The sequence below is a fragment of the Bombus fervidus genome, unplaced genomic scaffold (genome assembly GCF_041682495.2).
Source record: "Bombus fervidus isolate BK054 unplaced genomic scaffold, iyBomFerv1 scaffold0030, whole genome shotgun sequence".
NCBI lineage: Eukaryota > Metazoa > Arthropoda > Insecta > Hymenoptera > Apidae > Bombus > Bombus fervidus.
Window position 1 is genome coordinate 42,581 of NW_027212593.1, and position 22,930 is coordinate 65,510.

The window sequence follows — 22,930 nt, forward strand, 5'->3', positions numbered from 1 at the left end:
TTAAATAGTTTTTCCATTAAAACAAAAGATATGATTAACACGCAATCATCCATTTACATACTTTGCATATACATTTACCGTTAACAATACAGATGAAATGAAATTTGAACATCGATTACGCCATCTAGATGTATTTTAGATACGAGTATTAGAGTTCGCTTTTCTCTTATTCTCCCCTCCTTTCCATCCATTTCCTTATCTGAATCAGCTGATTATTGTTTTCGTATTTTCAACGAATCTGCCCGTTAAACAAAATTTATTTTTTATAACCGCAGCTACGCCTACGTAGCTCTTGCTCTTTCAAACTTTCAACCCTTAGAGCGTACCAATGGTTTTGTATGGGAATGTGGTACGCCAGGTGCAGGTCCGAAGTGTTTAGCTGCTTCACGAGCTTTCCGACGACCTTGCACAAAAACAGTTTGTTTTCCGGTAGGTGTACGTAATGCTAATTTATCGAATGTGATTACTTCACCTCCAGCTTTTAATATACGTGCTCTAGCTCTTTCAGTAACACGTAGAGCACATACCTATAAAAAATTATGAAATTATACATTAATAATTTTTCCAACCAAATACAAAATAACATTTTATTTATACAAACTCAAAATTAAATTCTGATAATTATTTCTATTGCTTACTATAAGTCTAGGAATTTCAAAAATCCTAGCATCATCTGTCACTGTACCAACAATTACTGCAATTGCATGTCTTCGTTCAGGTTTCTTCATAAACCTGACAATACGTGCAAGAGATATGGGAGGACGGTGTATTTTACTCATAAAAAGTCTCTTAAGAACAATCTTATTAAACTTAGAATTTGTACGTCTTGCTAGGAAACGGTAAAGCTATAACAAAAATAAAACCATATACTTCTATATTTTTATTGTATAAAAAAATACTTTGATAAAAAATCACAATAATGTTTTACCAGTTTCATTGCGAAATTATAAAAAAAAAAAAAAAAAATACAAATTTTGCATTAAAACGCAATAATGTATCATTTCCTAATAAGAAATATAAACTTTTATAAACTTTCTGAGTAGCATTGTGTCAGCTAATATAATCGTCTTCTACATAAAGAAAAAACACGGAATAGGAAAGTTGACTAAATTTTTCTAGCGAACGTTCAAATTGGATCAGACCATAATACAAACCACTGACACGGAGTGCGGTTCGCAAAAGAAATTTATCTGTTTCAAAACTCACGTGTTTATGACAACAATATAGTATTACATCAATTGTAATACGCAATTAATTTTCAACACAAGTTACAAGAGTAGCGTTAGTTTGTAAATAAAATACAAAATACAACTGGTACAAAATTAAAGAGGTAATAAGAAATATATATATTTAGAAATGCATGTAAAACACTTACTTTGACGAGAAGTCGTAAGTAGACATCTTGCGACTTAGGTTCTGTGCGCCGAACTTTCCTATCGTGTTTGTGGTTTATATCGATACCCTGTAAAGAAAATAATTTTTGTTAACTTACTTTAATATTTTTCAAATTTAACAAAGAATTTTATTTATATCGATTAACACAAATAAATCAAAACTCTATTGATTTTATAAATATAACAACGCCACTGCGCCACCCTACCATGTTGATACACCGGAAAAGAAACAGACGAGCTTATAGACAGATCAGATAGACCCGTGGAAACGGATGTCCAAGGGGGCGCTGTTAGACAATGGAAAATTGGCACGATGAATACTATGTAAAAACTATGGAGTGAACAACTTAATGTACAAATTTATATTAATTTTTCATCCAAATGAAAGTGGAAATAAACTAATTTAAAATAAATAAAGAAATAATGATCTGTTTGTGTGTACGTGCAGGGTAATCGTTATAGTAATATATCTGTATCCTTTTTATGAGAGATTTTGCGAAACCTTTTCGAGCCTTCTTTGCCGTTTCTTTAGCTATTCTAGTTTCTTCAATAATTTTTAATCGTTTTATTTCTTCTGGACTTCTTTCCGATACACCTAAAGAAAACCTACACGTGTGCGTTTATTTTAATAACTTCTATTTCAACAATGCTAATTTTTAATGGCTATTTGTTTTACTAAAAATTATGTATCTTACATACTCATGTTCCTCGTTATTTTGTACTCGTTGCAATTCCATTGTTAATACTTTTAATAATTGTGGGCAGTCAGCATCAAATATAAGTTTTACCATTCGACCATTCTAGTAGGATTGCTTCTATTGTAGCTTTAAAATTTATGTTAATTATATATTAAACTTACGTGTATGAACATCCATGTTGGTTCACTTTTCCCTTGAAAACGTTCTAAGTTCGTGATATAATCGCACATTGCCTATATTTATAGCAATACACATTAATTATTTACTCAACATCTATAATTATTTACAATTATAAAATTAGCATGGCGTAACTCAACGTATCTCCTCCAATTTCCATTTTGATTTTTTTAAGGGTGCTTACCATCCCTGTGCAGGGTCCACTCCATTCTGAATATATATGTCGACCACTGAAACGTTCGGATTGTTTAATTTTTAATTGCTTATAACTTTTACGTTTAATAATTTTTGAAAAAAAGAGAATACGTATCTGAAATTTTTGCTTCCTAAATTCATCTACATAATCAGTGAAAAATGAAATATGTTCCATTAAAAAATGTATACATTTATATCTTTGTCCCTCTCAAATTTATGTTTTGTCATAATTATATACCATGTAAAATGTTCGTGTCTATAAGTTTTACTTCTATTTGCTAGATAATGACACAATTATGAAGTAACACGCAATATAGACATGCTAAAATTGCTCATATTGAGGTTGTCTGATAGAGGAACGAGTGGATGAATTTGTAATAGAAAATATATTGAAATAAGTATAGGTATAGGTATAAGTACAGGTATAGCGTATACTGATCCAGATCCTCACTCTTGCAGTGTTACAATACAATAGAAGAAGCTATGATAGTATATATTTATAGCAAAAAGGACATTATCATTAGCCTTGTAGCTCTAGCCGAAGGTTACAAGAAACAACAACAGAAATCTACTTCTAGCTCTTCTGTTTCTAGACCTTGTAAGCCAAAACAAAATTTATATTCAAGGGCACAATAACATGGACCTCTCCTTATTTCGAATTTTTTGTTTCACTAAATTCTATTCATAACAGCGATCTCCAGGTCACGGATATACAAAAGAAGAAGTGTAGAGTTTTTCTTGAAGTAATTACCTCAACAGCTTAATTAAAATTAGTGATATTAGTGATATATTAGTGATAATATAGAATAAAATAAAATGTATAGAAAAAAATATTTTTATTCATTTTTTGAAAATTATAGGCTTGATTAAATATAAAGTTTAAATTTGCTATTGTAACTCCTTAAATAAAATATCAATTATTATGTATGCATATTGTGGACATACCGATTCAATTTAAATAGTATTGTACTCCTAGGTGGCGTTAGCACCAAGTGATGGAATTTTATAAAAACACCGCTCTTGTAAAGTAATTTTTATGATAAAACACTAATGAATGCATCAGTCTCCACGTAGAGAATAATGCATCGATTGATATAATATACATACATATGTATATATTCATAATTTCTTTCAATGGTAGCTTATGTTACACAAAATATATAACTTTATATTATATTCCTCACTAACATCATGGCATTTTGTTGCGTTATATTAAATATTTAATCAGCACTTTGAAACATGATAATAAAACGTGGTAAAGATGATAATTTCATTTTATAATATTAAGATATTTTAGCAGCATAACATTTCAGGTTGTACAATACAAACTTGTGCAGTGCTACCACTATAATAATAAATAAAATTATTTACGTTTTACATTAATGTATATTTTATTTATTTGTTAGAATAGTTCTTTTAATTTTTTCAACATTCTTAAGTTAATCTTTATAACTTATATTTTTTCTTGCATTCTAGAATTGAGAAAGATGTTATGAAAAATTCTGTTATTTATAATCAATGTAGAGCCATGTAGTTTTAGCTTAAATAGTTTTTCCATTAAAACAAAAGATATGATTAACACGCAATCATCCATTTACATACTTTGCATATACATTTACCGTTAACAATACAGATGAAATGAAATTTGAACATCGATTACGCCATCTAGATGTATTTTAGATACGAGTATTAGAGTTCGCTTTTCTCTTATTCTCCCCTCCTTTCCATCCATTTCCTTATCTGAATCAGCTGATTATTGTTTTCGTATTTTCAACGAATCTGCCCGTTAAACAAAATTTATTTTTTATAACCGCAGCTACGCCTACGTAGCTCTTGCTCTTTCAAACTTTCAACCCTTAGAGCGTACCAATGGTTTTGTATGGGAATGTGGTACGCCAGGTGCAGGTCCGAAGTGTTTAGCTGCTTCACGAGCTTTCCGACGACCTTGCACAAAAACAGTTTGTTTTCCGGTAGGTGTACGTAATGCTAATTTATCGAATGTGATTACTTCACCTCCAGCTTTTAATATACGTGCTCTAGCTCTTTCAGTAACACGTAGAGCACATACCTATAAAAAATTATGAAATTATACATTAATAATTTTTCCAACCAAATACAAAATAACATTTTATTTATACAAACTCAAAATTAAATTCTGATAATTATTTCTATTGCTTACTATAAGTCTAGGAATTTCAAAAATCCTAGCATCATCTGTCACTGTACCAACAATTACTGCAATTGCATGTCTTCGTTCAGGTTTCTTCATAAACCTGACAATACGTGCAAGAGATATGGGAGGACGGTGTATTTTACTCATAAAAAGTCTCTTAAGAACAATCTTATTAAACTTAGAATTTGTACGTCTTGCTAGGAAACGGTAAAGCTATAACAAAAATAAAACCATATACTTCTATATTTTTATTGTATAAAAAAATACTTTGATAAAAAATCACAATAATGTTTTACCAGTTTCATTGCGAAATTATAAAAAAAAAAAAAAAAAATACAAATTTTGCATTAAAACGCAATAATGTATCATTTCCTAATAAGAAATATAAACTTTTATAAACTTTCTGAGTAGCATTGTGTCAGCTAATATAATCGTCTTCTACATAAAGAAAAAACACGGAATAGGAAAGTTGACTAAATTTTTCTAGCGAACGTTCAAATTGGATCAGACCATAATACAAACCACTGACACGGAGTGCGGTTCGCAAAAGAAATTTATCTGTTTCAAAACTCACGTGTTTATGACAACAATATAGTATTACATCAATTGTAATACGCAATTAATTTTCAACACAAGTTACAAGAGTAGCGTTAGTTTGTAAATAAAATACAAAATACAACTGGTACAAAATTAAAGAGGTAATAAGAAATATATATATTTAGAAATGCATGTAAAACACTTACTTTGACGAGAAGTCGTAAGTAGACATCTTGCGACTTAGGTTCTGTGCGCCGAACTTTCCTATCGTGTTTGTGGTTTATATCGATACCCTGTAAAGAAAATAATTTTTGTTAACTTACTTTAATATTTTTCAAATTTAACAAAGAATTTTATTTATATCGATTAACACAAATAAATCAAAACTCTATTGATTTTATAAATATAACAACGCCACTGCGCCACCCTACCATGTTGATACACCGGAAAAGAAACAGACGAGCTTATAGACAGATCAGATAGACCCGTGGAAACGGATGTCCAAGGGGGCGCTGTTAGACAATGGAAAATTGGCACGATGAATACTATGTAAAAACTATGGAGTGAACAACTTAATGTACAAATTTATATTAATTTTTCATCCAAATGAAAGTGGAAATAAACTAATTTAAAATAAATAAAGAAATAATGATCTGTTTGTGTGTACGTGCAGGGTAATCGTTATAGTAATATATCTGTATCCTTTTTATGAGAGATTTTGCGAAACCTTTTCGAGCCTTCTTTGCCGTTTCTTTAGCTATTCTAGTTTCTTCAATAATTTTTAATCGTTTTATTTCTTCTGGACTTCTTTCCGATACACCTAAAGAAAACCTACACGTGTGCGTTTATTTTAATAACTTCTATTTCAACAATGCTAATTTTTAATGGCTATTTGTTTTACTAAAAATTATGTATCTTACATACTCATGTTCCTCGTTATTTTGTACTCGTTGCAATTCCATTGTTAATACTTTTAATAATTGTGGGCAGTCAGCATCAAATATAAGTTTTACCATTCGACCATTCTAGTAGGATTGCTTCTATTGTAGCTTTAAAATTTATGTTAATTATATATTAAACTTACGTGTATGAACATCCATGTTGGTTCACTTTTCCCTTGAAAACGTTCTAAGTTCGTGATATAATCGCACATTGCCTATATTTATAGCAATACACATTAATTATTTACTCAACATCTATAATTATTTACAATTATAAAATTAGCATGGCGTAACTCAACGTATCTCCTCCAATTTCCATTTTGATTTTTTTAAGGGTGCTTACCATCCCTGTGCAGGGTCCACTCCATTCTGAATATATATGTCGACCACTGAAACGTTCGGATTGTTTAATTTTTAATTGCTTATAACTTTTACGTTTAATAATTTTTGAAAAAAAGAGAATACGTATCTGAAATTTTTGCTTCCTAAATTCATCTACATAATCAGTGAAAAATGAAATATGTTCCATTAAAAAATGTATACATTTATATCTTTGTCCCTCTCAAATTTATGTTTTGTCATAATTATATACCATGTAAAATGTTCGTGTCTATAAGTTTTACTTCTATTTGCTAGATAATGACACAATTATGAAGTAACACGCAATATAGACATGCTAAAATTGCTCATATTGAGGTTGTCTGATAGAGGAACGAGTGGATGAATTTGTAATAGAAAATATATTGAAATAAGTATAGGTATAGGTATAAGTACAGGTATAGCGTATACTGATCCAGATCCTCACTCTTGCAGTGTTACAATACAATAGAAGAAGCTATGATAGTATATATTTATAGCAAAAAGGACATTATCATTAGCCTTGTAGCTCTAGCCGAAGGTTACAAGAAACAACAACAGAAATCTACTTCTAGCTCTTCTGTTTCTAGACCTTGTAAGCCAAAACAAAATTTATATTCAAGGGCACAATAACATGGACCTCTCCTTATTTCGAATTTTTTGTTTCACTAAATTCTATTCATAACAGCGATCTCCAGGTCACGGATATACAAAAGAAGAAGTGTAGAGTTTTTCTTGAAGTAATTACCTCAACAGCTTAATTAAAATTAGTGATATTAGTGATATATTAGTGATAATATAGAATAAAATAAAATGTATAGAAAAAAATATTTTTATTCATTTTTTGAAAATTATAGGCTTGATTAAATATAAAGTTTAAATTTGCTATTGTAACTCCTTAAATAAAATATCAATTATTATGTATGCATATTGTGGACATACCGATTCAATTTAAATAGTATTGTACTCCTAGGTGGCGTTAGCACCAAGTGATGGAATTTTATAAAAACACCGCTCTTGTAAAGTAATTTTTATGATAAAACACTAATGAATGCATCAGTCTCCACGTAGAGAATAATGCATCGATTGATATAATATACATACATATGTATATATTCATAATTTCTTTCAATGGTAGCTTATGTTACACAAAATATATAACTTTATATTATATTCCTCACTAACATCATGGCATTTTGTTGCGTTATATTAAATATTTAATCAGCACTTTGAAACATGATAATAAAACGTGGTAAAGATGATAATTTCATTTTATAATATTAAGATATTTTAGCAGCATAACATTTCAGGTTGTACAATACAAACTTGTGCAGTGCTACCACTATAATAATAAATAAAATTATTTACGTTTTACATTAATGTATATTTTATTTATTTGTTAGAATAGTTCTTTTAATTTTTTCAACATTCTTAAGTTAATCTTTATAACTTATATTTTTTCTTGCATTCTAGAATTGAGAAAGATGTTATGAAAAATTCTGTTATTTATAATCAATGTAGAGCCATGTAGTTTTAGCTTAAATAGTTTTTCCATTAAAACAAAAGATATGATTAACACGCAATCATCCATTTACATACTTTGCATATACATTTACCGTTAACAATACAGATGAAATGAAATTTGAACATCGATTACGCCATCTAGATGTATTTTAGATACGAGTATTAGAGTTCGCTTTTCTCTTATTCTCCCCTCCTTTCCATCCATTTCCTTATCTGAATCAGCTGATTATTGTTTTCGTATTTTCAACGAATCTGCCCGTTAAACAAAATTTATTTTTTATAACCGCAGCTACGCCTACGTAGCTCTTGCTCTTTCAAACTTTCAACCCTTAGAGCGTACCAATGGTTTTGTATGGGAATGTGGTACGCCAGGTGCAGGTCCGAAGTGTTTAGCTGCTTCACGAGCTTTCCGACGACCTTGCACAAAAACAGTTTGTTTTCCGGTAGGTGTACGTAATGCTAATTTATCGAATGTGATTACTTCACCTCCAGCTTTTAATATACGTGCTCTAGCTCTTTCAGTAACACGTAGAGCACATACCTATAAAAAATTATGAAATTATACATTAATAATTTTTCCAACCAAATACAAAATAACATTTTATTTATACAAACTCAAAATTAAATTCTGATAATTATTTCTATTGCTTACTATAAGTCTAGGAATTTCAAAAATCCTAGCATCATCTGTCACTGTACCAACAATTACTGCAATTGCATGTCTTCGTTCAGGTTTCTTCATAAACCTGACAATACGTGCAAGAGATATGGGAGGACGGTGTATTTTACTCATAAAAAGTCTCTTAAGAACAATCTTATTAAACTTAGAATTTGTACGTCTTGCTAGGAAACGGTAAAGCTATAACAAAAATAAAACCATATACTTCTATATTTTTATTGTATAAAAAAATACTTTGATAAAAAATCACAATAATGTTTTACCAGTTTCATTGCGAAATTATAAAAAAAAAAAAAAAAATACAAATTTTGCATTAAAACGCAATAATGTATCATTTCCTAATAAGAAATATAAACTTTTATAAACTTTCTGAGTAGCATTGTGTCAGCTAATATAATCGTCTTCTACATAAAGAAAAAACACGGAATAGGAAAGTTGACTAAATTTTTCTAGCGAACGTTCAAATTGGATCAGACCATAATACAAACCACTGACACGGAGTGCGGTTCGCAAAAGAAATTTATCTGTTTCAAAACTCACGTGTTTATGACAACAATATAGTATTACATCAATTGTAATACGCAATTAATTTTCAACACAAGTTACAAGAGTAGCGTTAGTTTGTAAATAAAATACAAAATACAACTGGTACAAAATTAAAGAGGTAATAAGAAATATATATATTTAGAAATGCATGTAAAACACTTACTTTGACGAGAAGTCGTAAGTAGACATCTTGCGACTTAGGTTCTGTGCGCCGAACTTTCCTATCGTGTTTGTGGTTTATATCGATACCCTGTAAAGAAAATAATTTTTGTTAACTTACTTTAATATTTTTCAAATTTAACAAAGAATTTTATTTATATCGATTAACACAAATAAATCAAAACTCTATTGATTTTATAAATATAACAACGCCACTGCGCCACCCTACCATGTTGATACACCGGAAAAGAAACAGACGAGCTTATAGACAGATCAGATAGACCCGTGGAAACGGATGTCCAAGGGGGCGCTGTTAGACAATGGAAAATTGGCACGATGAATACTATGTAAAAACTATGGAGTGAACAACTTAATGTACAAATTTATATTAATTTTTCATCCAAATGAAAGTGGAAATAAACTAATTTAAAATAAATAAAGAAATAATGATCTGTTTGTGTGTACGTGCAGGGTAATCGTTATAGTAATATATCTGTATCCTTTTTATGAGAGATTTTGCGAAACCTTTTCGAGCCTTCTTTGCCGTTTCTTTAGCTATTCTAGTTTCTTCAATAATTTTTAATCGTTTTATTTCTTCTGGACTTCTTTCCGATACACCTAAAGAAAACCTACACGTGTGCGTTTATTTTAATAACTTCTATTTCAACAATGCTAATTTTTAATGGCTATTTGTTTTACTAAAAATTATGTATCTTACATACTCATGTTCCTCGTTATTTTGTACTCGTTGCAATTCCATTGTTAATACTTTTAATAATTGTGGGCAGTCAGCATCAAATATAAGTTTTACCATTCGACCATTCTAGTAGGATTGCTTCTATTGTAGCTTTAAAATTTATGTTAATTATATATTAAACTTACGTGTATGAACATCCATGTTGGTTCACTTTTCCCTTGAAAACGTTCTAAGTTCGTGATATAATCGCACATTGCCTATATTTATAGCAATACACATTAATTATTTACTCAACATCTATAATTATTTACAATTATAAAATTAGCATGGCGTAACTCAACGTATCTCCTCCAATTTCCATTTTGATTTTTTTAAGGGTGCTTACCATCCCTGTGCAGGGTCCACTCCATTCTGAATATATATGTCGACCACTGAAACGTTCGGATTGTTTAATTTTTAATTGCTTATAACTTTTACGTTTAATAATTTTTGAAAAAAAGAGAATACGTATCTGAAATTTTTGCTTCCTAAATTCATCTACATAATCAGTGAAAAATGAAATATGTTCCATTAAAAAATGTATACATTTATATCTTTGTCCCTCTCAAATTTATGTTTTGTCATAATTATATACCATGTAAAATGTTCGTGTCTATAAGTTTTACTTCTATTTGCTAGATAATGACACAATTATGAAGTAACACGCAATATAGACATGCTAAAATTGCTCATATTGAGGTTGTCTGATAGAGGAACGAGTGGATGAATTTGTAATAGAAAATATATTGAAATAAGTATAGGTATAGGTATAAGTACAGGTATAGCGTATACTGATCCAGATCCTCACTCTTGCAGTGTTACAATACAATAGAAGAAGCTATGATAGTATATATTTATAGCAAAAAGGACATTATCATTAGCCTTGTAGCTCTAGCCGAAGGTTACAAGAAACAACAACAGAAATCTACTTCTAGCTCTTCTGTTTCTAGACCTTGTAAGCCAAAACAAAATTTATATTCAAGGGCACAATAACATGGACCTCTCCTTATTTCGAATTTTTTGTTTCACTAAATTCTATTCATAACAGCGATCTCCAGGTCACGGATATACAAAAGAAGAAGTGTAGAGTTTTTCTTGAAGTAATTACCTCAACAGCTTAATTAAAATTAGTGATATTAGTGATATATTAGTGATAATATAGAATAAAATAAAATGTATAGAAAAAAATATTTTTATTCATTTTTTGAAAATTATAGGCTTGATTAAATATAAAGTTTAAATTTGCTATTGTAACTCCTTAAATAAAATATCAATTATTATGTATGCATATTGTGGACATACCGATTCAATTTAAATAGTATTGTACTCCTAGGTGGCGTTAGCACCAAGTGATGGAATTTTATAAAAACACCGCTCTTGTAAAGTAATTTTTATGATAAAACACTAATGAATGCATCAGTCTCCACGTAGAGAATAATGCATCGATTGATATAATATACATACATATGTATATATTCATAATTTCTTTCAATGGTAGCTTATGTTACACAAAATATATAACTTTATATTATATTCCTCACTAACATCATGGCATTTTGTTGCGTTATATTAAATATTTAATCAGCACTTTGAAACATGATAATAAAACGTGGTAAAGATGATAATTTCATTTTATAATATTAAGATATTTTAGCAGCATAACATTTCAGGTTGTACAATACAAACTTGTGCAGTGCTACCACTATAATAATAAATAAAATTATTTACGTTTTACATTAATGTATATTTTATTTATTTGTTAGAATAGTTCTTTTAATTTTTTCAACATTCTTAAGTTAATCTTTATAACTTATATTTTTTCTTGCATTCTAGAATTGAGAAAGATGTTATGAAAAATTCTGTTATTTATAATCAATGTAGAGCCATGTAGTTTTAGCTTAAATAGTTTTTCCATTAAAACAAAAGATATGATTAACACGCAATCATCCATTTACATACTTTGCATATACATTTACCGTTAACAATACAGATGAAATGAAATTTGAACATCGATTACGCCATCTAGATGTATTTTAGATACGAGTATTAGAGTTCGCTTTTCTCTTATTCTCCCCTCCTTTCCATCCATTTCCTTATCTGAATCAGCTGATTATTGTTTTCGTATTTTCAACGAATCTGCCCGTTAAACAAAATTTATTTTTTATAACCGCAGCTACGCCTACGTAGCTCTTGCTCTTTCAAACTTTCAACCCTTAGAGCGTACCAATGGTTTTGTATGGGAATGTGGTACGCCAGGTGCAGGTCCGAAGTGTTTAGCTGCTTCACGAGCTTTCCGACGACCTTGCACAAAAACAGTTTGTTTTCCGGTAGGTGTACGTAATGCTAATTTATCGAATGTGATTACTTCACCTCCAGCTTTTAATATACGTGCTCTAGCTCTTTCAGTAACACGTAGAGCACATACCTATAAAAAATTATGAAATTATACATTAATAATTTTTCCAACCAAATACAAAATAACATTTTATTTATACAAACTCAAAATTAAATTCTGATAATTATTTCTATTGCTTACTATAAGTCTAGGAATTTCAAAAATCCTAGCATCATCTGTCACTGTACCAACAATTACTGCAATTGCATGTCTTCGTTCAGGTTTCTTCATAAACCTGACAATACGTGCAAGAGATATGGGAGGACGGTGTATTTTACTCATAAAAAGTCTCTTAAGAACAATCTTATTAAACTTAGAATTTGTACGTCTTGCTAGGAAACGGTAAAGCTATAACAAAAATAAAACCATATACTTCTATATTTTTATTGTATAAAAAAATACTTTGATAAAAAATCACAATAATGTTTTACCAGTTTCATTGCGAAATTATAAAAAAAAAAAAAAAAAATACAAATTTTGCATTAAAACGCAATAATGTATCATTTCCTAATAAGAAATATAAACTTTTATAAACTTTCTGAGTAGCATTGTGTCAGCTAATATAATCGTCTTCTACATAAAGAAAAAACACGGAATAGGAAAGTTGACTAAATTTTTCTAGCGAACGTTCAAATTGGATCAGACCATAATACAAACCACTGACACGGAGTGCGGTTCGCAAAAGAAATTTATCTGTTTCAAAACTCACGTGTTTATGACAACAATATAGTATTACATCAATTGTAATACGCAATTAATTTTCAACACAAGTTACAAGAGTAGCGTTAGTTTGTAAATAAAATACAAAATACAACTGGTACAAAATTAAAGAGGTAATAAGAAATATATATATTTAGAAATGCATGTAAAACACTTACTTTGACGAGAAGTCGTAAGTAGACATCTTGCGACTTAGGTTCTGTGCGCCGAACTTTCCTATCGTGTTTGTGGTTTATATCGATACCCTGTAAAGAAAATAATTTTTGTTAACTTACTTTAATATTTTTCAAATTTAACAAAGAATTTTATTTATATCGATTAACACAAATAAATCAAAACTCTATTGATTTTATAAATATAACAACGCCACTGCGCCACCCTACCATGTTGATACACCGGAAAAGAAACAGACGAGCTTATAGACAGATCAGATAGACCCGTGGAAACGGATGTCCAAGGGGGCGCTGTTAGACAATGGAAAATTGGCACGATGAATACTATGTAAAAACTATGGAGTGAACAACTTAATGTACAAATTTATATTAATTTTTCATCCAAATGAAAGTGGAAATAAACTAATTTAAAATAAATAAAGAAATAATGATCTGTTTGTGTGTACGTGCAGGGTAATCGTTATAGTAATATATCTGTATCCTTTTTATGAGAGATTTTGCGAAACCTTTTCGAGCCTTCTTTGCCGTTTCTTTAGCTATTCTAGTTTCTTCAATAATTTTTAATCGTTTTATTTCTTCTGGACTTCTTTCCGATACACCTAAAGAAAACCTACACGTGTGCGTTTATTTTAATAACTTCTATTTCAACAATGCTAATTTTTAATGGCTATTTGTTTTACTAAAAATTATGTATCTTACATACTCATGTTCCTCGTTATTTTGTACTCGTTGCAATTCCATTGTTAATACTTTTAATAATTGTGGGCAGTCAGCATCAAATATAAGTTTTACCATTCGACCATTCTAGTAGGATTGCTTCTATTGTAGCTTTAAAATTTATGTTAATTATATATTAAACTTACGTGTATGAACATCCATGTTGGTTCACTTTTCCCTTGAAAACGTTCTAAGTTCGTGATATAATCGCACATTGCCTATATTTATAGCAATACACATTAATTATTTACTCAACATCTATAATTATTTACAATTATAAAATTAGCATGGCGTAACTCAACGTATCTCCTCCAATTTCCATTTTGATTTTTTTAAGGGTGCTTACCATCCCTGTGCAGGGTCCACTCCATTCTGAATATATATGTCGACCACTGAAACGTTCGGATTGTTTAATTTTTAATTGCTTATAACTTTTACGTTTAATAATTTTTGAAAAAAAGAGAATACGTATCTGAAATTTTTGCTTCCTAAATTCATCTACATAATCAGTGAAAAATGAAATATGTTCCATTAAAAAATGTATACATTTATATCTTTGTCCCTCTCAAATTTATGTTTTGTCATAATTATATACCATGTAAAATGTTCGTGTCTATAAGTTTTACTTCTATTTGCTAGATAATGACACAATTATGAAGTAACACGCAATATAGACATGCTAAAATTGCTCATATTGAGGTTGTCTGATAGAGGAACGAGTGGATGAATTTGTAATAGAAAATATATTGAAATAAGTATAGGTATAGGTATAAGTACAGGTATAGCGTATACTGATCCAGATCCTCACTCTTGCAGTGTTACAATACAATAGAAGAAGCTATGATAGTATATATTTATAGCAAAAAGGACATTATCATTAGCCTTGTAGCTCTAGCCGAAGGTTACAAGAAACAACAACAGAAATCTACTTCTAGCTCTTCTGTTTCTAGACCTTGTAAGCCAAAACAAAATTTATATTCAAGGGCACAATAACATGGACCTCTCCTTATTTCGAATTTTTTGTTTCACTAAATTCTATTCATAACAGCGATCTCCAGGTCACGGATATACAAAAGAAGAAGTGTAGAGTTTTTCTTGAAGTAATTACCTCAACAGCTTAATTAAAATTAGTGATATTAGTGATATATTAGTGATAATATAGAATAAAATAAAATGTATAGAAAAAAATATTTTTATTCATTTTTTGAAAATTATAGGCTTGATTAAATATAAAGTTTAAATTTGCTATTGTAACTCCTTAAATAAAATATCAATTATTATGTATGCATATTGTGGACATACCGATTCAATTTAAATAGTATTGTACTCCTAGGTGGCGTTAGCACCAAGTGATGGAATTTTATAAAAACACCGCTCTTGTAAAGTAATTTTTATGATAAAACACTAATGAATGCATCAGTCTCCACGTAGAGAATAATGCATCGATTGATATAATATACATACATATGTATATATTCATAATTTCTTTCAATGGTAGCTTATGTTACACAAAATATATAACTTTATATTATATTCCTCACTAACATCATGGCATTTTGTTGCGTTATATTAAATATTTAATCAGCACTTTGAAACATGATAATAAAACGTGGTAAAGATGATAATTTCATTTTATAATATTAAGATATTTTAGCAGCATAACATTTCAGGTTGTACAATACAAACTTGTGCAGTGCTACCACTATAATAATAAATAAAATTATTTACGTTTTACATTAATGTATATTTTATTTATTTGTTAGAATAGTTCTTTTAATTTTTTCAACATTCTTAAGTTAATCTTTATAACTTATATTTTTTCTTGCATTCTAGAATTGAGAAAGATGTTATGAAAAATTCTGTTATTTATAATCAATGTAGAGCCATGTAGTTTTAGCTTAAATAGTTTTTCCATTAAAACAAAAGATATGATTAACACGCAATCATCCATTTACATACTTTGCATATACATTTACCGTTAACAATACAGATGAAATGAAATTTGAACATCGATTACGCCATCTAGATGTATTTTAGATACGAGTATTAGAGTTCGCTTTTCTCTTATTCTCCCCTCCTTTCCATCCATTTCCTTATCTGAATCAGCTGATTATTGTTTTCGTATTTTCAACGAATCTGCCCGTTAAACAAAATTTATTTTTTATAACCGCAGCTACGCCTACGTAGCTCTTGCTCTTTCAAACTTTCAACCCTTAGAGCGTACCAATGGTTTTGTATGGGAATGTGGTACGCCAGGTGCAGGTCCGAAGTGTTTAGCTGCTTCACGAGCTTTCCGACGACCTTGCACAAAAACAGTTTGTTTTCCGGTAGGTGTACGTAATGCTAATTTATCGAATGTGATTACTTCACCTCCAGCTTTTAATATACGTGCTCTAGCTCTTTCAGTAACACGTAGAGCACATACCTATAAAAAATTATGAAATTATACATTAATAATTTTTCCAACCAAATACAAAATAACATTTTATTTATACAAACTCAAAATTAAATTCTGATAATTATTTCTATTGCTTACTATAAGTCTAGGAATTTCAAAAATCCTAGCATCATCTGTCACTGTACCAACAATTACTGCAATTGCATGTCTTCGTTCAGGTTTCTTCATAAACCTGACAATACGTGCAAGAGATATGGGAGGACGGTGTATTTTACTCATAAAAAGTCTCTTAAGAACAATCTTATTAAACTTAGAATTTGTACGTCTTGCTAGGAAACGGTAAAGCTATAACAAAAATAAAACCATATACTTCTATATTTTTATTGTATAAAAAAATACTTTGATAAAAAATCACAATAATGTTTTACCAGTTTCATTGCGAAATTATAAAAAAAAAAAAAAAAAAATACAAATTTTGCATTAAAACGCAATAATGTATCATTTCCTAATAAGAAATATAAACTTTTATAAACTTTCTGAGTAGCATTGTGTCAGCTAATATAATCGTCTTCTACATAAAGAAAAAACACGGAATAGGAAAGTTGACTAAATTTTTCTAGCGAACGTTCAAATTGGATCAGACCATAATACAAACCACTGACACGGAGTGCGGTTCGCAAAAGAAATTTATCTGTTTCAAAACTCACGTGTTTATGACAACAATATAGTATTACATCAATTGTAATACGCAATTAATTTTCAACACAAGTTACAAGAGTAGCGTTAGTTTGTAAATAAAATACAAAATACAACTGGTACAAAATTAAAGAGGTAATAAGAAATATATATATTTAGAAATGCATGTAAAACACTTACTTTGACGAGAAGTCGTAAGTAGACATCTTGCGACTTAGGTTCTGTGCGCCGAACTTTCCTATCGTGTTTGTGGTTTATATCGATACCCTGTAAAGAAAATAATTTTTGTTAACTTACTTTAATATTTTTCAAATTTAACAAAGAATTTTATTTATATCGATTAACACAAATAAATCAAAACTCTATTGATTTTATAAATATAACAACGCCACTGCGCCACCCTACCATGTTGATACACCGGAAAAGAAACAGACGAGCTTATAGACAGATCAGATAGACCCGTGGAAACGGATGTCCAAGGGGGCGCTGTTAGACAATGGAAAATTGGCACGATGAATACTATGTAAAAACTATGGAGTGAACAACTTAATGTACAAATTTATATTAATTTTTCATCCAAATGAAAGTGGAAATAAACTAATTTAAAATAAATAAAGAAATAATGATCTGTTTGTGTGTACGTGCAGGGTAATCGTTATAGTAATATATCTGTATCCTTTTTATGAGAGATTTTGCGAAACCTTTTCGAGCCTTCTTTGCCGTTTCTTTAGCTATTCTAGTTTCTTCAATAATTTTTAATCGTTTTATTTCTTCTGGACTTCTTTCCGATACACCTAAAGAAAACCTACACGTGTGCGTTTATTTTAATAACTTCTATTTCAACAATGCTAATTTTTAATGGCTATTTGTTTTACTAAAAATTATGTATCTTACATACTCATGTTCCTCGTTATTTTGTACTCGTTGCAATTCCATTGTTAATACTTTTAATAATTGTGGGCAGTCAGCATCAAATATAAGATTTACCATTCGACCATTCTAGTAGGATTGCTTCTATTGTAGCTTTAAAATTTATGTTAATTATATATTAAACTTACGTGTATGAACATCCATGTTGGTTCACTTTTCCCTTGAAAACGTTCTAAGTTCGTGATATAATCGCACATTGCCTATATTTATAGCAATACACATTAATTATTTACTCAACATCTATAATTATTTACAATTATAAAATTAGCATGGCGTAACTCAACGTATCTCCTCCAATTTCCATTTTGATTTTTTTAAGGGTGCTTACCATCCCTGTGCAGGGTCCACTCCATTCTGAATATATATGTCGACCACTGAAACGTTCGGATTGTTTAATTTTTAATTGCTTATAACTTTTACGTTTAATAATTTTTGAAAAAAAGAGAATACGTATCTGAAATTTTTGCTTCCTAAATTCATCTACATAATCAGTGAAAAATGAAATATGTTCCATTAAAAAATGTATACATTTATATCTTTGTCCCTCTCAAATTTATGTTTTGTCATAATTATATACCATGTAAAATGTTCGTGTCTATAAGTTTTACTTCTATTTGCTAGATAATGACACAATTATGAAGTAACACGCAATATAGACATGCTAAAATTGCTCATATTGAGGTTGTCTGATAGAGGAACGAGTGGATGAATTTGTAATAGAAAATATATTGAAATAAGTATAGGTATAGGTATAAGTACAGGTATAGCGTATACTGATCCAGATCCTCACTCTTGCAGTGTTACAATACAATAGAAGAAGCTATGATAGTATATATTTATAGCAAAAAGGACATTATCATTAGCCTTGTAGCTCTAGCCGAAGGTTACAAGAAACAACAACAGAAATCTACTTCTAGCTCTTCTGTTTCTAGACCTTGTAAGCCAAAACAAAATTTATATTCAAGGGCACAATAACATGGACCTCTCCTTATTTCGAATTTTTTGTTTCACTAAATTCTATTCATAACAGCGATCTCCAGGTCACGGATATACAAAAGAAGAAGTGTAGAGTTTTTCTTGAAGTAATTACCTCAACAGCTTAATTAAAATTAGTGATATTAGTGATATATTAGTGATAATATAGAATAAAATAAAATGTATAGAAAAAAATATTTTTATTCATTTTTTGAAAATTATAGGCTTGATTAAATATAAAGTTTAAATTTGCTATTGTAACTCCTTAAATAAAATATCAATTATTATGTATGCATATTGTGGACATACCGATTCAATTTAAATAGTATTGTACTCCTAGGTGGCGTTAGCACCAAGTGATGGAATTTTATAAAAACACCGCTCTTGTAAAGTAATTTTTATGATAAAACACTAATGAATGCATCAGTCTCCACGTAGAGAATAATGCATCGATTGATATAATATACATACATATGTATATATTCATAATTTCTTTCAATGGTAGCTTATGTTACACAAAATATATAACTTTATATTATATTCCTCACTAACATCATGGCATTTTGTTGCGTTATATTAAATATTTAATCAGCACTTTGAAACATGATAATAAAACGTGGTAAAGATGATAATTTCATTTTATAATATTAAGATATTTTAGCAGCATAACATTTCAGGTTGTACAATACAAACTTGTGCAGTGCTACCACTATAATAATAAATAAAATTATTTACGTTTTACATTAATGTATATTTTATTTATTTGTTAGAATAGTTCTTTTAATTTTTTCAACATTCTTAAGTTAATCTTTATAACTTATATTTTTTCTTGCATTCTAGAATTGAGAAAGATGTTATGAAAAATTCTGTTATTTATAATCAATGTAGAGCCATGTAGTTTTAGCTTAAATAGTTTTTCCATTAAAACAAAAGATATGATTAACACGCAATCATCCATTTACATACTTTGCATATACATTTACCGTTAACAATACAGATGAAATGAAATTTGAACATCGATTACGCCATCTAGATGTATTTTAGATACGAGTATTAGAGTTCGCTTTTCTCTTATTCTCCCCTCCTTTCCATCCATTTCCTTATCTGAATCAGCTGATTATTGTTTTCGTATTTTCAACGAATCTGCCCGTTAAACAAAATTTATTTTTTATAACCGCAGCTACGCCTACGTAGCTCTTGCTCTTTCAAACTTTCAACCCTTAGAGCGTACCAATGGTTTTGTATGGGAATGTGGTACGCCAGGTGCAGGTCCGAAGTGTTTAGCTGCTTCACGAGCTTTCCGACGACCTTGCACAAAAACAGTTTGTTTTCCGGTAGGTGTACGTAATGCTAATTTATCGAATGTGATTACTTCACCTCCAGCTTTTAATATACGTGCTCTAGCTCTTTCAGTAACACGTAGAGCACATACCTATAAAAAATTATGAAATTATACATTAATAATTTTTCCAACCAAATACAAAATAACATTTTATTTATACAAACTCAAAATTAAATTCTGATAATTATTTCTATTGCTTACTATAAGTCTAGGAATTTCAAAAATCCTAGCATCATCTGTCACTGTACCAACAATTACTGCAATTGCATGTCTTCGTTCAGGTTTCTTCATAAACCTGACAATACGTGCAAGAGATATGGGAGGACGGTGTATTTTACTCATAAAAAGTCTCTTAAGAACAATCTTATTAAACTTAGAATTTGTACGTCTTGCTAGGAAACGGTAAAGCTATAACAAAAATAAAACCATATACTTCTATATTTTTATTGTATAAAAAAATACTTTGATAAAAAATCACAATAATGTTTTACCAGTTTCATTGCGAAATTATAAAAAAAAAAAAAAAAAAATACAAATTTTGCATTAAAACGCAATAATGTATCATTTCCTAATAAGAAATATAAACTTTTATAAACTTTCTGAGTAGCATTGTGTCAGCTAATATAATCGTCTTCTACATAAAGAAAAAACACGGAATAGGAAAGTTGACTAAATTTTTCTAGCGAACGTTCAAATTGGATCAGACCATAATACAAACCACTGACACGGAGTGCGGTTCGCAAAAGAAATTTATCTGTTTCAAAACTCACGTGTTTATGACAACAATATAGTATTACATCAATTGTAATACGCAATTAATTTTCAACACAAGTTACAAGAGTAGCGTTAGTTTGTAAATAAAATACAAAATACAACTGGTACAAAATTAAAGAGGTAATAAGAAATATATATATTTAGAAATGCATGTAAAACACTTACTTTGACGAGAAGTCGTAAGTAGACATCTTGCGACTTAGGTTCTGTGCGCCGAACTTTCCTATCGTGTTTGTGGTTTATATCGATACCCTGTAAAGAAAATAATTTTTGTTAACTTACTTTAATATTTTTCAAATTTAACAAAGAATTTTATTTATATCGATTAACACAAATAAATCAAAACTCTATTGATTTTATAAATATAACAACGCCACTGCGCCACCCTACCATGTTGATACACCGGAAAAGAAACAGACGAGCTTATAGACAGATCAGATAGACCCGTGGAAACGGATGTCCAAGGGGGCGCTGTTAGACAATGGAAAATTGGCACGATGAATACTATGTAAAAACTATGGAGTGAACAACTTAATGTACAAATTTATATTAATTTTTCATCCAAATGAAAGTGGAAATAAACTAATTTAAAATAAATAAAGAAATAATGATCTGTTTGTGTGTACGTGCAGGGTAATCGTTATAGTAATATATCTGTATCCTTTTTATGAGAGATTTTGCGAAACCTTTTCGAGCCTTCTTTGCCGTTTCTTTAGCTATTCTAGTTTCTTCAATAATTTTTAATCGTTTTATTTCTTCTGGACTTCTTTCCGATACACCTAAAGAAAACCTACACGTGTGCGTTTATTTTAATAACTTCTATTTCAACAATGCTAATTTTTAATGGCTATTTGTTTTACTAAAAATTATGTATCTTACATACTCATGTTCCTCGTTATTTTGTACTCGTTGCAATTCCATTGTTAATACTTTTAATAATTGTGGGCAGTCAGCATCAAATATAAGATTTACCATTCGACCATTCTAGTAGGATTGCTTCTATTGTAGCTTTAAAATTTATGTTAATTATATATTAAACTTACGTGTATGAACATCCATGTTGGTTCACTTTTCCCTTGAAAACGTTCTAAGTTCGTGATATAATCGCACATTGCCTATATTTATAGCAATACACATTAATTATTTACTCAACATCTATAATTATTTACAATTATAAAATTAGCATGGCGTAACTCAACGTATCTCCTCCAATTTCCATTTTGATTTTTTTAAGGGTGCTTACCATCCCTGTGCAGGGTCCACTCCATTCTGAATATATATGTCGACCACTGAAACGTTCGGATTGTTTAATTTTTAATTGCTTATAACTTTTACGTTTAATAATTTTTGAAAAAAAGAGAATAAGTATCTGAAATTTTTGCTTCCTAAATTCATCTACATAATCAGTGAAAAATGAAATATGTTCCATTAAAAAATGTATACATTTATATCTTTGTCCCTCTCAAATTTATGTTTTGTCATAATTATATACCATGTAAAATGTTCGTGTCTATAAGTTTTACTTCTATTTGCTAGATAATGACACAATTATGAAGTAACACGCAATATAGACATGCTAAAATTGCTCATATTGAGGTTGTCTGATAGAGGAACGAGTGGATGAATTTGTAATAGAAAATATATTGAAATAAGTATAGGTATAGGTATAAGTACAGGTATAGCGTATACTGATC

General features: G+C 29.6%; 3 protein-coding genes and 3 pseudogenes across 3 annotated transcripts; all 6 read right to left on the minus strand.

The window, feature by feature from the left end:
• Positions 1–308: 308 nt before the first annotated feature.
• Positions 309–779, minus strand: LOC139997113 (large ribosomal subunit protein eL18-like). The gene is made up of 2 exons (XM_072021556.1): positions 639–779; positions 309–527 (listed from the first exon to the last, which is right to left on the minus strand). The coding sequence occupies exons 1-2, from the start codon at positions 777–779 to the stop codon at positions 309–311; spliced, it is 360 nt and encodes a 119-aa protein (XP_071877657.1).
• Positions 780–4,313: 3,534 nt separating this feature from the next.
• On the minus strand, positions 4,314–4,784 carry LOC139997116 (large ribosomal subunit protein eL18-like). The gene is made up of 2 exons (XM_072021560.1): positions 4,644–4,784; positions 4,314–4,532 (listed from the first exon to the last, which is right to left on the minus strand). Exons 1-2 carry the CDS (start codon positions 4,782–4,784, stop codon positions 4,314–4,316), a joined length of 360 nt encoding a protein of 119 aa, XP_071877661.1.
• A 3,534-nt stretch (positions 4,785–8,318) lies between these two features.
• Positions 8,319–8,789, minus strand: LOC139997111 (large ribosomal subunit protein eL18-like). The gene is made up of 2 exons (XM_072021555.1): positions 8,649–8,789; positions 8,319–8,537 (listed from the first exon to the last, which is right to left on the minus strand). The coding sequence occupies exons 1-2, from the start codon at positions 8,787–8,789 to the stop codon at positions 8,319–8,321; spliced, it is 360 nt and encodes a 119-aa protein (XP_071877656.1).
• A 3,481-nt stretch (positions 8,790–12,270) lies between these two features.
• Positions 12,271–14,336, minus strand: LOC139997125 (large ribosomal subunit protein eL18-like; annotated as a pseudogene).
• A 1,964-nt stretch (positions 14,337–16,300) lies between these two features.
• LOC139997107 (large ribosomal subunit protein eL18-like) lies at positions 16,301–18,342 on the minus strand (annotated as a pseudogene).
• Positions 18,343–20,306: 1,964 nt separating this feature from the next.
• On the minus strand, positions 20,307–22,348 carry LOC139997108 (large ribosomal subunit protein eL18-like; annotated as a pseudogene).
• Positions 22,349–22,930: the final 582 nt, after the last annotated feature.

Bases quoted from the DNA above. Each gene is read 5' to 3' on its own strand.
- LOC139997116 (XM_072021560.1), bottom strand. From the start codon at position 4,784: ATGAGTAAAATACACCGTCCTCCCATATCTCTTGCACGTATTGTCAGG. The intron at 4,533-4,643 runs GTAAGCAATAGA...AATTTTTTATAG, and splicing joins TTGAAATTCCTAGACTTATA to GTATGTGCTCTACGTGTTAC.
- LOC139997111 (XM_072021555.1), bottom strand. From the start codon at position 8,789: ATGAGTAAAATACACCGTCCTCCCATATCTCTTGCACGTATTGTCAGG. The intron at 8,538-8,648 runs GTAAGCAATAGA...AATTTTTTATAG, and splicing joins TTGAAATTCCTAGACTTATA to GTATGTGCTCTACGTGTTAC.
- LOC139997113 (XM_072021556.1), bottom strand. From the start codon at position 779: ATGAGTAAAATACACCGTCCTCCCATATCTCTTGCACGTATTGTCAGG. The intron at 528-638 runs GTAAGCAATAGA...AATTTTTTATAG, and splicing joins TTGAAATTCCTAGACTTATA to GTATGTGCTCTACGTGTTAC.